This window comes from Furipterus horrens, unplaced genomic scaffold (genome assembly GCF_987537825.1).
Source record: "Furipterus horrens unplaced genomic scaffold, mFurHor1.1.pri manual_scaffold_3, whole genome shotgun sequence".
Taxonomy (NCBI): Eukaryota; Metazoa; Chordata; class Mammalia; order Chiroptera; family Furipteridae; genus Furipterus; species Furipterus horrens.
Window position 1 is genome coordinate 137447296 of NW_028327173.1, and position 17155 is coordinate 137464450.

Sequence of the window (17155 nt, forward strand, 5' to 3'; positions counted from 1 at the left end):
ACTTTGCATATATTGTTTCATGTAACCCCTACTATGATCAACATGGTTTCCTTTTTTATAGTTGAGGAAAAACTGAGGCACAGAGAAATTAAGTAACTTAGATAAGATCATCCAATTAATAAATGGCAGAATTAAGATTTTTATATACTGCCAATTAAACTCCAGAGTCTATATATTTTATTATAGTATATTAGTATATTCTAATATACAAGGTCTGTCCAGAAAATGTCCAGCCATTGTTAATATAATGAGAATGGTTTGCATGACATTGATATAACCTGGCAGCCAAGGAGAATGAACTGGAATGAGCATGTGTGAACAATGATGACTTCACTGTACTAGTTAGTGGGGGTGTAGATGCCATTGAGTGAACATGTGTGCTGTGTGGCCATCGCATTCAAAATGACTGAGTGAGCAGAGCATCGAATTTTGCATTAAGTTTGAACATTCCTCTATGGAAGCTATTTGGATGATTCAGAAGGCTTTCAGGGATGATGCAATGAGTGTAGTGCAAATAAAAGTGTGGCACAAATGCTTCAAAAATGATTGAAAACCTGTTAAAAGTGATCCACATTTTGGAAGGCTTGCAACAAGCAGAACACCTGAGAATATTGAATGTGTACAGGCTGCAATCGGCAAAGATCAGCGACCAACAGTGTGAGAACTAGAAGCAGATTCCAAAAATTACTGTGTCCAAGATTTTGATGCAGGATCTTGGCAAGAAATGTGTCATGGCACAATTCGTTCCATGGCTTCTGCTATCAGAGCAGAAGGAACATTGTGCTGTAGTTGCTAATGACTTGATTCAAACTGCTACCAATAAACCCAAAATTAGGTCCTAAGGTGCATGCTTTGAAGGGGACTGAAACATCATTATCCTATGTACAATGTTTCTTGATCTTCTTCAATAAATGTCTCTTTCATATCACATGGCTGGATACTTTCTGGACAGACCTCCTACTATATTAGAATATAGTGGTGATAATGCTTTAGAGATTACAGATGACCTAGAGGGAGAAAATATTGAATTTAAAAAAACTGAGAAAACTTAAATCATCTGTCCAGGGAAAGAGGCAGACAAGTCTGGAAAGACAAGAATGAAGAAACGATGTCTCAGCTTTCGAGTTTGTGTACAGCCTCCAGGTGCTGGAGGAGCACTGTGTCTCCACAGCACACAGGTAGAAGGCAGAGTCTCGGGGCTGCGAGCCTGAGATGTGCAGGGAGCTGTAACTTTCCTTTATGTTTATTGTGGCACTTACTCTTCCTTTCCTCTTCATCTCTAAGCTCAGTATAAACAAGGAGACAATGCCTCTTCCAGGATTCTGTCGCATCCAGTGTAACGTGGTCATTCTTGTGGAGTAACTGCAATTGATTGTGATAAATGCTCCTTCCTGGACACTCAGGTACTGGGGACTCTGCTCCACTCCATTTTTGCCACTAACCCCTGTTCTCAAAGACACATCAAGCCCAGATATTACCATTATTGCAACATTTCTGTACATTCCTTTACACATTTCCCAGAGCGCACTCCAGATTAGCCACTTGGAGTCCCTTACCTCCCCTCCTCAGAGTTTTGAAGACATATCCTGTTCCCATATCCAGAAACCCCTAACTTACCGCTTAACTGAAGCCACAGAATAGCCACCAAAACTTCCCAGGTCTTCCTCATTATTATTGCATCTGAGGCTCACACAGGTCTCTGCGACAGGACTGGAAATATATGTTAGTTGGTCAAAGGAGTCTTTTATTGTAACTTCTCTACATTTACTTTAGAAATCAAATGAGACTTCCAGCCCATCAGAGGCAGCATAAACGCACACGTCTGTGTAATTTTTAATAAGGTTGCCTGCGCAGGGAACCTGCCAGGATTTTTTAAATAAAATGCCCACATTGCCACCTAGTGGCAAGCTTGAGAGCCATTTGTTATGCAGGTCAAATACTGTGCAAACCCTGACGGAAACACACACACACACACACACACACACACACACACACAGAGTAAATCTAGGATCAAAAATCAAAGGTAGCAACTTGGAGTCCTGGGTGTGGGGGTAGGTGGGGAATAGAAGCCCCATGATTTTTTGGCCTCAGTTAGCTATGCTAGATCAAGCAGAGTTGCTGACAACTGTGCATTCCACAATATATCTTTCTGAAAACCCGAGGATTGTTCTGTTCTCTGTTTTTAAAAGTTATCTCTTATATATATCTCTGATTTCTTTGTATGGCAGCCGGCAGCCGTCCGTCTCGAGAGACGATGGTGTAGCTTCTTAAGAGTCTATCTGCACCGCCGAGAATGGTTGTGCAGTCCGACTCGGGAGTGACACGGTATCTGTCTCCTCCTGTGTTGAATCAACATCTTGCGATGACACTGGAGTGTCCTCTCCAGTGAAGCTGAAGCTACAGAGCCTGGGCAGAGTGATATGGAGGGTCTGCTGTTGCCCATGCAGCAGACCCCCCCTCTCTTCGCAGCTGAAGGGTCCAAGGGAAAGACGGAGTCGATACAGCTTGGCTTCAGGTGCGCCGCAGGAGTTGCCGGTGTTGACTACAACGTCAAACCGCCTTAGGGACTCCGGCTCCGGATTTTCTGTCGGGGTTTACTCCCTTAGCCTTTCCCCTGAAGAGGTATGCCGCAAGGCAGCGGAGGTTTTTTGGAGTCAGAGTTTTCCTTCTCTGATGTGCCCTGACTGGAAGATCGAACCAGCAACACTTAGCTCGCAGGCCGACGCTCAATCCACTGAGCCAAACCAGCCATCCCTGCTTATCCACATGGTATTATTTCACACTCCTTTCCTAGTCTTATCTTTCTTTTCTGGACTTGCTACACTTTGTCCATATCTCTTCAAACATGTTTCAGATGTTACTTAATCCTTCTGGTTTCCATTCGTTTATAATTGTTTTCTATGACTGTTTCAGTGGTTTCATCATGTTGTTGAATTGTTTTGAGCTTGTAGTCATTTCCCACTTTTGGGATTCATTAACAGCCCATAAGTCCTCCACATAAAGATGAACGTAGAAGTCGTGTTTGTGCCAACTGGCCCCCGTCTCCTTGACTGTAACTGGATCTGGATCAATATCGTGCTTATTAATTTGGACAAAGGGGTATAAAAACAGTAGGTAGGCAATATTTGTCACTAGAGCTATAAAAGCCTGTGGTGCTTGAACCATGGTCATCCCTTGGCAAATGAAAGCTGGGTATATTCAAACTCAAGTTATTGTGGAATAGAAATAAACAGGCTTACAGTGTTATCTGGTCTTCCAAGAAGAGAAATGGTTATACATTTAGAGAGAAATAGGTTCAGAAAAAATAGCCAATTTTTTCTAATGGTTTTCCTTTTTGGGAGGTCCAGCTGTATTCTTTGCAGATAGATTTATGTGACTCATCTATAGACTTTCAGCAAATCTCCTCCCCGCCCCCAAATCTCTTCCTGGAGCTAGTTTAAGCAAGTTCCATGCCAGGTCATTTTCACAAAAATACTGTAAATCTACAGTTTCTTGTTCTATATATTGCAAATTACTTTTATAAAACTATGTACAGAAATATATAGACATCCCCATTAATCTTCATTTTGACTATTTCAGTTTGTCCAATATACACGAACATATTATCTACCTATCTCAACATTGTGCTATTTGCACATCTGTTAGGCATATCTTATGTGAACATGTGAAGATGAAGGATAAAATTCTATGATACAGCAGTAGAGACAGTTCTCTAAATTGAATCTTTATATATGGCCATTCTTTCAGCAAGGATTCATGGACTGTAGCTTATGCAGAAGGGCAAAGTGAAAAGTGAATATGGTTTGGATCTAAATAGATTTAAGTTAGACTGGTAGCCCTGCCTCTTCCTAGACACTGGGTTTAGAGAAGTTACCACAACACTTCAATCCTGTTTCCTGTTAAATGGGGATAATAAATACCAAACTTGTGGTTTTGTGGTGAGGATTACAGATTACTTAAGTAGTTACCAAAGTATAATTGTTAAGAATACAGGCTTTGGGCTTATCTGCCTGTGCTTGTATGCAAGTGCTCCTCTTACTGACTGTGCTCTTGGGTGAATTGGTTTGTTTCTCTGTACCTCAATTTTTTTGGGTTTAATAATTAGATTTACTTCATGCGGTTGTAGTAAAGATTAAATGATTTAATTTATAGGATGCACTTAGAACAATACTTTGTACATAGAGGGTGATGCAAAGTAGGTTTATAGTTGTATGAGAAACAGTTTATTCTTGTATTGCTACTTATTAATTATTGTATTATTTTCCATATAAACAACTATATAGCTACTTTTGCCCTACCTTGTATATTAAGCACTTGATAAATTTTGGCTGTTATTATCAATGATACTACCATAAGGCCAGTGATAAATATATCACTTGAGGAATATGTGATATTATTACTTTATTATTTTTGTAATGATATAATGAGAAACAAAATAGTCAAGTATCCTGCAAACATTTGAGACAATTTAAGTCAATAGAAATGCCTTGAATTTAGCAACCTTGTTTTAAAAATATCTTTAGTTCATGCTGATCATTTATTTTGTAAAAACACACACATGATCTGTTAATAATATGTTCTAAAACTTTGTTGGATATCAATCCATGTCTTCCTTGTTTATAGTTTGGAATTTCCTTCATTTCCCTTAGGTTTACAAAGATTTTGCCCAGTGCCTCTCAAATCATGCCTGTAAATTCTTTTGGTATTTGGAAATGAATTTAAATGATCCGGAAGACTTGATTATACCGAAAACAGCTAAGATTTCTCTTAGTATCTCTTTATTTATAATTTTCCACTTCTTCATTTTTTTCTTTCTGAGTTTGAAATTAATTCTTCTGGATGAAAAATAGAGAATGAAAACAGTAGTTGAGACACTCTACCTTTTCTGTTTTCTGTCAAAGTTATTCTATTTTGCTTAATATGTCAATCAATCTTCTCCTCTGTCCCGCTCTCCTCTTTTCTCTAATCTTCTAAAATGTCCTTTATGTTGCACTTCATATTTTTCTTCAAACTTTAACTTCATTCTGGGTTTTCGCTTTTAAATTCTTTCCTTAAAGGCTCATGCTAGCCTTGCTAATCCCTTTTGTCCATATTTTTGTAATTTTTAATTAGAATCTGAGTTAGGTTTACTTAGATAACTCCATCTTTCATATTCTTACTGAGATGGTTTACAATGGAATAGTAAGAATTTAATTTGCTTTAGAGCTTCTGATTCAATTAACTACAATCATATTTAGATGTTTTTGGTTGTCTTTTTTTAGCGTACAATTCACAAAACATAGAATTCAACATTTTAACCACTTTAAAGTGTACAATTCAGTAGCTTGCAGAACATTCACAATGTTGTGCAACAGTCACCAATATCTGGTTCCAGAAAATTTTCATCATGCCCCAAATAAACCCTATACCATTAAGTAATACACTCATTCCTCCTTCTTCCCATCCTCTGGCAAATACCTATCTTCATTTTGATTCTATTGATTTGCCTAGTATGGAAAATTGTCATAAATGGAATATGCAGTATGGGCATTTTGTGTATGGCTTCTTTCACTTAGTATGCTTCAAGGTTTAGCCATGTTGTAATGTGTATCAATATTTCATTCTGTTTTATGGCTGAATAGTATTTCATTGAATGGCTACGCCAAGTTTTGTTTATCCATTTGGATTATTTCCACGTTTTGACTATTATGAACAGTCATGTACAAGTTTTTGTGTGTATATATGTATCTGGGGTAGGTACATGGGACTGGAATTAATGGGTCATACTAATTCTGTGTTTAACATTTTGAGGTGCTGCCAAACTGTTTTCCAAAGTGACAGCATCACTTTACATTCCTATCAGCAATGTATGAAGGTTTTAATTTCTTCACATCCTTGATAACATTTGTTGTTTTAAATTACATTATTCTAGCAGGTGCAAAATAGTACCTCACTGTGATATTCATTTACACTTCTTCAATGATGACTGTCTTTTCATGCACTTATTAACCAATTACGTACCTTCTTTGGAAAAAGTGTCTATTTAAATCATTTGCTCATTGTTTAATTAGATTATATGTGTTTTTAGTATTGAGGTGTAAGAATTCTTTATATATTCTAGATACAAGTCCCTTATCAGATACATGATATATGTGATTCGCAAATATTTTCTTCCATTCTGTGGGTTGGCTTTTCATTTTCTTGATAGTGTCCTTTGAAGTACAAATGATTTTACTTTTGCTGAAGTCGACTTATCAATGTTCTGTTACTGCCGATGTTTTTTATGTCACATTTAAGAGGTGGCATATCAGAACTGGGAGCCACTGGTTGCATCACTTTACATTGTTATAATCACATAGTTTGGAACCTAGTCCCTATGCCAGGATAAGGCCTGGTGCTTCTCAATAATGCAGTTTCAAAACTCCATGGCTCTAGACTGGGATCTCTTTCTTATGTTCTGACATTGGCCCTGTGAGATTCCTGTGTGGTATTCCAGAATGTGGAGGTTTGTGCTGCTCCTGGGAAACCATACATCTGCTCTTTCCTTTGTCTTTGTGAGTTTCCTCTAATAAAATTGTTCTGGGTTTGGTATGTGTGCTGTTTGCATGACGTATTTTCCATTCTACTTTACGAGTTGTAAGAACTTTGGGAAGTGATTATTTTTCCACATTCTTTCATGAGAAAAATGAGGCTTAGGTACATTGTGTAGCTTGCCTAAGGTCACTGAGCTCATAGTAGAGGAGTTTAAATACCAAGGAGTTCTTTCTGACATCGAGTCTGGCATTCATATTATTATATTATTAGAACCTACAATTCTATATGCAGTAGGATAATTGTTTTAAACATCATCTGACATGATTTTCTTCTTTAAAATTAATCTTTCCACTGTAACCCCTTTGCCTTAAATTCTAGGGATGGATCTTATTGATCCAGGAAAGGGAGATTGCAAAAGAATCCAATGAGACCAACGATTCATTTTTTTCCCACGTTTCAAAATAGACTTAACAAGTCTTAAAGGGAGAAAACATCCTAAAAATGAAAGCATTTTTGATGTGTAAGGACCAAGCACCTGATCATATGCATGCTAAGAGCAGAGCCTGAGGTTGCAGGGTAGTTTTTCTTTTTTTTTAAATCATGAATCTTTAGTCTAAAGCCCTGAGCTAGTAAGGTTAATGATAAAAAGCACAAGGTAGGTTGGCTATCCAAGTCAAAGGGAACGTTGGTCCATTTTCTGTCTCGAACTCTGAGAGGATCCAGTTTTGCAAAATGGTGTGCTCCAACATATTTTTTAGCCACAGTAGAGTATAAATAGCATTATGGTCAATTTAAATACTGTCTTCCAAAAATACTGTAACTATTTTGCTTGCCTGAAGGAGGTCATAAATAGTGGCTGCAAATTAAGAATTGCTGTGCCTCAAGGGGCCCACATTCAGGAAGGTGCATGGTGCACAGACCAACTGAAGGACGTAGTTGAATCTCAGAGGATCAATACACCAGTAAAAAAGGAGGTGGGAGTCAGATGGCTAAGAGAAACAGAAGATTTTGCATGCTGAGTCTTAGAGAAATTCCTAGAAGCTGCCACCTGATATTTACACTTACATTTCATTGATCAGAACTTACTTCATGGCCATACTAGCTGCAAGTAAGTCTGGCAATACAGATTTTATTCTAAGGGAGAAAAAAGTAAAGGAGAAGAATGAATATTGAGGGAAAAATAGCAGGTTGTACCACATAGGATGAAGGACATTATATAATAATGAAAATCTAGAAAATGAATGATTTCCTGTACATTATGCTAAAAGGATATACTTTATGGAGAGATATGTCATAAATCATGCATACCAAAACAGTGACACTAAATAAATGAAATAAAAACAATTTGCAAGATGAACTTGATAAAATAAAATTTCATCAGTGCTCTTTCAGAAAGTGACTGATTTAACAGAAAACAAAACAAGAACATCGAAGAATTTAATGACACAATAAAAAAAGTTGGGTACAAAGATGGAGGCCTAGATAGACACACTGCATCTCCCTTCACAACTGAGAAGGAATACAACTATCTAAAAACTAGAGACAACCAGAAGTTCCAGAAAATCGAGCTGCATGGAAATCCAACAAAGATATAAAGAAGAAATACTCATCCAGACAGGTAGGAGGAGCAGAGCTGGGGTGGAGAGGACACAATGTGGTGGTGGTAGCAGTGGTGGCAATGACAGGCTTCCCTAATTTGGTGAGGAAAATAGACATACAAATCCAGGAAGCATAGAGAGTCCAAAAGAAGCTAGACCCAAAGAGGACCACACCAAGACACATCATCATTAAAATGCCAAAGTTTCAAAATAAAGAGAGAATCTTAAAAGCAGCAAGAGAAAAGCAGAGAGTTACCTACAAAGGGGTGCCTATAAGATTATTAGCTGATTTCTCAAAAAAAGCTTTGCAGGCTAGAAGGAACTGGCAAGAAGTATTCAATGTGATGAAAAACAAGGACCTATAACCAAGATTACTCTATTCAGCAAAGCTATCATTTAGAATGAAAGGGCAGATGAAGTGCTTCCCAGACAAGGTAAAGCTAAAGGAGTTCATCATCACCAAGCCATTATTATATAAAATGCTAAAGAGGCTTACTTAAGAAAAAGAAGATCAAAATTATGAACATTAAAATGACAACAAACTCACAACTATCAACAACTGAATCTAAAAAATGAAAACAAAATTCAACTAAGCAAACTAGAATAGGAACAGAATCATGGGTATGGGGATCATTTGTAGCGTTATCAGCTGGGAGGTGAAAGGGGAGAAATGGGGAAATGGTGCAGGGACTAAGAAACATAATTGGTTGGTACAAATAAACAGGGAGAAGTTAAGAATAATATAGGAAAGGGCGAAGCCAAAGAACTTATATGGATGACCCATGGATTGACAAGAGGGGTGGGATTTCTGGAGTGAAGGGGATTGCTGGGAAGAGGAGAACAAAGGGATAAGAAATTGGAACAACTGTAACAATGATCAATAAAATATACTTTAAAATGTTGGGTACGTAGATATACACACATATATAAACTTATAACTTTCAAATAAAATTAATTATGATTATGTACTCAGCATCAAAGTAAACCTTAAAAATTTTTAAAAAGTAAAGCTTTTTAGGCACATTCTCTGATTATAATCTAAATAAATCTAAAAATATAAAAAGGTGAAAATATTAACTCATTTAAAATGAAAAAATGAATTTCTAGATAAATGTGGAGCAGAGACAAAGTTAAAATAAAAAAACCAAGAATGCCAAAAGCAAAGAAAAAAATAGCTCACACCAAAACTTATGGGACACAGTGATAGGTATATTTAGAGGAGAATTATTTACCTAAAATGCATTTTCTGGGACAAAAATGGCACAATTGAGAAGTATCTCCATTCCCAGTCCTTGCAATAAGTGAACTTGGCAACTGGTGCATTTGATCAGGATGAAGCTCTGAGTGTTTTGTGGAAATTCTTGTTATTGGAAGCTCAGGTCATTGGCAACAACTGCTGGAAGCTGCAATTAACATCACTGGAAACCTTCATGAAGGTCACAGTGGGGTGAACATATTTGGTTTGGTATGCTCTAGAGTGTTGAAAAGTATCACCTCTGGAAATATTTTCTTATCACACCACCATACCCTTAAAACCAACTCGTTCAATTTTGAATTCCTGGATCGTATCTTTTAGTATAATATGCAATGACAGAGTTTTAGTGAATGTAAGCAATTCTAGAAAAATAAAATAAAAATTTATGTACGCTAAAATTGGGGAGGTATTAGTAAGGGAGGTGAGAGGAACTTAGTTGATTGTTTTAAATTTCAAATTAATGGATTTCTTTAAAATGTCTGAGTCATATTCATCTGTTTTGGAGTTCGCTTATATTCTTGACCTTAAGAAACCCAAGAGTAAGTATTCAGAATCTGAGTCCTCAATACTAAGGAAGAGATGTGGGAGGCAAGTGGATATTTGTTCTTTCAGTAAATTCAATTGGATTGAGCAATAATTTTTTTCCTCTCAAGTATGGTTTCTTTGTGAAATTGTTTTCAACATTGAAATCAGAGTGTGGTGAAATGATATTAAATGCTACAAAAAGGTTGTAGGATATCTGTTAGAAAACACTCTTGTCTGCTTGCATGACAATATAGAGATCTAGTTCATTAATGCAAAATAAAGATTTCCTGATAAGCAGTAATTAACAAGGAAGCTTGCTTTGGTAACAGTTCAGGAAAGTTGAAATTTAAGATATATTATAAATATTTATGAACACAAGTTCTTTCAGCCTAATCTGTAAGAGCAGAGTTTCTGCTCGACTCAAAGGAAGATAGAACTAATTCAATTTTTAATGCCAAATTTTATTTTGTGTGAATATGGAAGTTCTTATAGTCAGTGCTGTAGGTTTCAAGTAGTGTCAGGAGCTTTGGGTCTGCTTCTGATCTTTCTTAACCTGTCAGCAAATTGCTGTGGATGCCAATTAGCCTGTGAAAACTATGGAACAATTAGATAAAATTTTTTTTAAATGTGTTGTTGCTCAGAAAGTTCCAAATGCTGAAATGTTAAGGCCAGCTTTTATATTATATCAAAATTTCTGGAATATTTTAACTTAAACTTACTGAATCAAGATTATTATTTTTCTAGAATTTTGGGAAGAAAATCTCATGAAACTGGTATTTGAGGGTACTGATTAGGACTTGTCCATCTCACTGGTAGAACAGAAAAACTTTTCTATTATTTTTAAATGAAGTTCAATTTGGTATTTCTTACAAGATGATTTTTCTGACAGTAAAATTTATTCTAATCTAGACTAAAAAGGGCAAAGTTTATGTAAATTGCACAATTTAATATAATAAATACAAACAAAAATGGAGGACAAGGAAGAGGGAACTGGTGGGTAATATAGAAACAAATATTATTCTGACTGTCAAGGACGCTCAGTCTTGAGGTAAATCCAGGTATGATCCAAAGATTAAATTTTCCTGAGATTTCACGTGAAACTTCTTTAGGTGACATCCCTAGGTAGTAAGAAGCTTGAGACAGTGTAAAAAGGGCTTCAAGGATGTTGGATTATAATTGCTTGTGATCAAGTGGCAAAGAAACAGCTAAATTGAGATAGGTTTTTTTGTTTGTTTGTTTTAGTAGTTTTATTGACTGGTAGCTTCACTGAGCATTTTATTTTTCCAAAATCATCCCTGGACTGAGAAAGTTGCTCAATTATTGACCATTCCATGGATGTGAAACAGTGGAGGAGAGGATACAATAAATTCTACTTTCAAACACAGTCACTGCTGGTGTTTACACAGAAGCAAATCCCTCCTTGTCAGCTTCAGCTGGGCTGAGGTGCACAGTACCATGCGGGGCCTCTATGTGCTTTCATTTTCCTTTTACCCCTCAAATTCAAAAAGGGGAACACTCATTAAAAATCTGATTTGCTAAGATAAAAGAAGCTTCATTATGGCCTTCTTCTTCAATCCCTTCCTTAAAAAAGTTAACAAATTAGCCCTAGATAGTGTGGCTTAGTGGATTGAGTGCTGACCTGCGGACCAAAGAGTCACCAGTTCGATTTCAGTCAGGGCACATGCCTGGGTTGTGGGCCAGGTCCCCATCTGGGGGTGTGTGAGAGGCAATCACACATTGATGTTTCTTTTCCTCTCTTTCTCCCTCTCTTCTCCTCTCTCTAAAAATAAATAAATAAAATCTTAAAAAAAAAAAAAGTTGCCAAAACCTTTAGCCTCTAGTTAGCTGGTTCTTTTCATTTCAACCTAATCCACAGATACCACTAAATTAATATTCCAAAATGCAACTCTCTGATAAAAATCATTCACTATTCTACTCTTTCTATCAAATTAAATGTAACTTCAAAGCCTGCAACAGCCTGCTGCACATTACAGTGGCCTTCTAATATAGTTTGATAGCAGGTATTTTGATCCCTCTTACTTTGTTCTTCTTTCTCAAATATGCTGAGGCTATTTGGGGTCATTTATGGTTCCATATAAAAATTTGAAATATTTCTCCTATATCTATGAAATATATCATTGGTATTTTAATAGAGATTGCGTGGGATCTATAGATTGTTTTGGGTAATATGGATATTTTAATGATATTAATTCTTGTAATCCATGAACACAGTATATGCTTCCATTTATTTGTCTTTTTCTGTGAAATGTGAGCAGCAAAAGCAAGCATGCCTTTTATTTATTTTTATGACCATTCATTTCATAAAACAAAACAAAAAAACCTCTGAGGGTTACCAGGACAAAGTTCTGGGAAAGGACACATCTGTCTGTAAACGTTTATCCACAGACACAGAGGTGGAAGCTTAGTTCAGGATGTTTCCTGGCATTCTCTCTATGCAGATTCAGATCAAGAAGCTTCCTTAGTCCTTGAATCAACCTGTTAATAGTCTCCCAGATGTGGACTTAAAAATGCAAGCCCAGGCATTGACTGATGTGGCCCAGTTGGTTGGGCATCATCCCGCAAAAGGAAAGGTCTCTACTTTGATTCCTGGTAAGGGAACATGCCTGGGTTGTAGGCCTGGTGTTCACTTGGGACGTGTCTGAGAGGCAACTGATCAATTTTTCTCTCACATATCAATGTTTCTCTCCCTCTCTTTTCCCCTCCTTTCTCATCTCTCTAAAAATAAATAAATAAAATCTTTAAAAAAGAAGAAGAGGGAACACAGGCCAAGAATCTTAACTTGTCCTCCACCTTTCAAATTATATTGTCAGAACCCACCACAAAATTATGCTATAAAGGAATTCTGGAAAAGCAGCTACAAACTTCTGTTCTGATATATATGAGCAAAAACAAGTTGGGATGATAATGGGTTGAAAGTAAATGATTCAGCATATGGATGTAGAAAGTTGTTATATATAGTTTTTAAAAACATAATTTAAGGCCAATGAGAACGTAGAGGAGACATATTTGCATCTTCGGTCACATGAGAGAACTTTCACAACATTGAGAGAAGACATTTGTTAAATTTTGAGTTTTAATGGCTTTATAAATGCATAAGTTTTGTAAAAAAAAGTACCTATTTAAAGTAAACAAATTTATAAGATTTGACATTTTTATACATTTATGAAGTCATCACCACAATCAAGATAACGAACATATACATCTCCCCCAGAGTTTATTCATGTCTCTTTAAATTCCTTCCCTTAACCTTCTTCCTACCCCTCATTCCTGTTTGAAGGACACACTTCTGTCATATATTAGTTTGCATATTTTATAATTTTTATAAATGCAACCATACATACTCTTTTGTCTGGTTTCTTCCTCTCAGCATAATTATTCTGAGATTCTTTTATGGTCTCTTAAATATCAATTGTTCTTTTTTTTGTTGCTGAGCCATAAGTATTTCATCATAGAGAGATAGAAAAATTTGTTTATCTATTTGCCTATTGCTGTACATTTTCGTTGGGCCCAGTTTGGGGCTGTTACAAATAAAGCTGCTATGAACATTTGTGTATAAGCTTTTCAAAAAGCATATGCTTTCTTTTCTCTTTGGTCAATATCTGAGAATGTAATGACTGAATCATATAGCAGGTATATATTTGACTTTGTTCAACTTATCTATTTGTCCTAGTGGCTTTTTTGTAGATAACTCTTAGATTTTCTATTTAGACAATTATGCTGTCTGTAAATAAAGATAGGTTCACTTCTTCCTTTCTGAACTGTATATCATTCATTTCTTTCTCTTGCCTTATTGCACTGACATCAACCTCTAGTACAGTATTAAATACAAGAAGTGAGAGCCAAATTTCTTTCCTTAGTCCTAATCATAGGAGAGAGAAAACATCTTACAAAGGATACACAAACTGCAGTTCAGGAGCTAACCACTACGTCACTAGGAGCTTGGCCACTAAGAGCTTGACTATTTCTTTCAGACCAATTATTAGGCACCTGATTTGAACAAAGGACTATAGTGAGGGTGACAAATTCTCTTATACTTTTGTGCACCAGGAAATTGAAACTTCCTTCATGGCTAGTGATAACTGTTTTTCTCTGTTCTTTTAAATTTGCTTGTGATAAAGCAGTGTAGACCATAGTTCTTCAAATTAATCAATATAAATGTTTCTCAAAAGATTTTAATTGACTTGCCATATGATCCAGCAAATCTACTTTTGTGTACATACTAAAAAATTGAAAAAAATTGAGTATATACCCAAGATATTGGTATATTTATATACATATTTCCACCCAAAGGTGGAAGGAACACAAATGTCCATCAACACATGAATGAATAAACAAAATGTGGTAGATACACACACTGGAATAGTACTGAACCTTAAGAAAGGAAGAAATTCTAACACACACTACAACGTGAGTGAACTTTCAGACTCTACTAGGTGAAATAAGTAACCATGTGATCAATATTGTATAATTCTACTTTTATAAGGTACCTAAAACAGTCAAACTCATAAAAAGAAGTAGAAAGGCAGTTGCCAAAAGCTGCAAGAAACAGGCATAAGGAGTTATTGTTTAACGAGTACATTTTTCAGATTTCAATGAAAAGAGTACTAGAGAGATAGATGGTACTGATGGTTGAATAACAATGTAAATATACTTACTACCACTGGATTATACACTTAATTTTTTAAAAGTGGTTAAAATTTATGTTAAAACAGTAAAAAATTTAAACTCAAAACATTTTTAAAGACACTATTTCTCAGATTTCTACTGTGCACATCTGATTCCCAAATAAAAATATGGGAGTGAGTTATAATGCAAATCACTTACAAAACATATATTACCATCCACATTATATACACTGAGACAATAGGGTTAGGAGCGAGAGGTTAAAATAGGAGAAAATGGATTGGGGAACACAGATTGAACAAAGAGGGCATGGAGGTGTACAAATGAGCCAATGATGGCAAAGAAAAAAAAAAGTGCTTTTGGAGGAGCGGTGAAGTGAAGGGCAAGATTAGAAAAGGAAGATAATTCACTCTCTGCTTCTGCACAACATCCCCCTAGAGCCACTAATTATTGATCATTTTATGAGTAAGACTGGTAGTAGGCAGGTAAATTTACATAATGGAAATGAGTTCTTTCTTGTTAGAATGTTAATGAGATGGAAAGAGCATCAGCACAAAGTTTGTCACATAATAAGCACCTTAGAAAGGAAATCAGAGTGCCCTTAACTCAATTAACAAATGCAAATTGAACTAATTCATTAGACAGTAGTAAATAGCATAATATACAGAACCAGGTTCCCCCTGGCTGGTTTGGCTCAGTGGATTGAGCGTCGGCCTGCGAGCTAAGTGTCGCTGGTTCGATCTTCCAGTCAGGGCACATCAGAGAAGGAAAACTCTGACTCCAAAAAACCTCCGCTGCCTTGCGGCATACCTCTTCAGGGGAAAGGCTAAGGGAGTAAACCCCGACAGAAAATCCGGAGCTGGAGTCCCTAAGGCGGTTTGACGTTGTAGTCAACACCGGCAACTCCTGCGGCGCACTTAAAGCCAAGCTGTATTGACTCCGTCTTTCCCTTGGACCCTTCAGCTGCGAAGAGAGGGGGGGTCTGCTGCATGGGCAACAGCAGGCCCTCCATATCACCCTGCCCAGGCTCTGTAGCTTCGCTTCACTGGAGAGGACACTCCAGCGTCATTGTAACATGTCGATTCAACACGGGAGGAGACAGATACCGTGTCACTCCCGAGTCGGACTGCACAGCCATTCTCGGCGGTGCAGATAGACTCTTGAGAAGCTACACCATCGTCTCTCGAGACGGACGGCTGCCGACGATGACAGAACCAGGAAAAGACAGAACTTTCACAGTCTTCTAATTCAAAACAATGCCTATAACATAAAATATACTCAATAAATATTTACTGAACAAATTGACCAGAAAATCTTACAATTACAAATACATTTACTGATTTTTAGATTCAGATGTTACTGAATTTCCTTAGTTAATTCTTCTAGCTCAGTCTCTTACCAAATGGCAAATTGTTTGTTGTGGTTGCTCCTTATCTTCAATAAATAATTTCAACTCAAATTTTCAAAGACAAAGATGTTTTCCACAAATGATAACTCTACACATGGTCTATGGACCTAGAAAGGTTATTTTGATAGAGTGTTTCCCCCCAAATCCTGCCTACACCTGTGCTGCCACAGCCCTGGCCTCTTCCTGACTGTGCTGGCAATTCCCAGCCTTGGACCCTACAGCAGGTGGATGCAACAAGAGAGCCCTGGGGTTTTGGTACACCTCCTTCCTACACGCCTCTCACTGTGTGCTCACTCAGGGCACAGAAATACACTGCAGAGTCCTCCAGCTGGGAGGCTGAGGTTACAAGTATGATGGAACTGTTCACTTTCTGAAAATTCAATGAGTAGCGACCTTCTGTGGCATTTTTCTGGTTATAAGAGTCCTGACGAATAAGGAAGATCATCACCCCACTGCTGAGCTGCTTGTACCAGAACAGGCTATAACTTGTATCACTGGTGTCATATGTGCAGTCCAGGGTCACCGCCTCATTCTCCTGCACTAACGTTGCTGTTTGGTCTTGAGTTACCTTCTGGGTGATACTGGATCCTGAAAGGAAAAAAAAAATTCGGAAGATTTTGGGATAAGTGGTGTGGGACAAAATAATTCTTTTTCACACCTGCTACCTCTCCTTCCAAGGGTACTTATAAAACACTGCCTGGACCCCCCAATCCTTAGGTCATAGAGTAGACCCATTCCCACTAGGGCATCCCTACCTAGCCACATTGAAGCCAGGGCCACCTTCAGAAGGCTGGAGAACAACATCTTTGATCTCTTCCACTATATAAATATCTTCTTGTGCTATGTTAGATTCAGGACTCTGCACGGTGAAAGTGATTCTGATAGAGGAGAGAAGAAATGCTGGGCTGTGTTGCTGCTTCCGCCCCAGAACAGGAAACAGAGTTTTCTGGTGCAGCAAGTTGCTGTGGGTTACGTCAGACTTCTCTAGATACCAGCTGAGAGTATCAGCCAACACAAACTGTCTTTAAATTATCCATTCTTAATTTTAAAACAATTACATCTGAAAAAAATATGAGTAAACTTGTATATTGAAAAGAAGACTGATGACTTGAAAGGCTGTTATGTTCAGTAATCGTACTTGTGATGAACTAGGTGGTGGCATTTATTTAAAAATACCACATGCAACTGTTGTGTCAGGATCATTTGATGGTT

General features: G+C 37.2%; 1 protein-coding gene across 1 annotated transcript in view; it reads right to left on the bottom strand.

Moving 5' to 3' along the window:
- The window catches only part of LOC150016094 (T cell receptor alpha chain MC.7.G5-like), a 242803-nt gene extending 226056 nt beyond the window's left edge, over positions 1 to 16747 (bottom strand). Inside the window, exons 1-2 of the mRNA XM_090270301.1 lie at positions 16699 to 16747; positions 16238 to 16531 (exon numbers count right to left, since the gene is read on the bottom strand). Coding sequence (XP_090126427.1) covers positions 16238 to 16531; positions 16699 to 16747 — 343 coding nt within the window. The remainder of the gene's footprint in view (positions 1 to 16237; positions 16532 to 16698) is intronic.
- Positions 16748 to 17155: the final 408 nt, after the last annotated feature.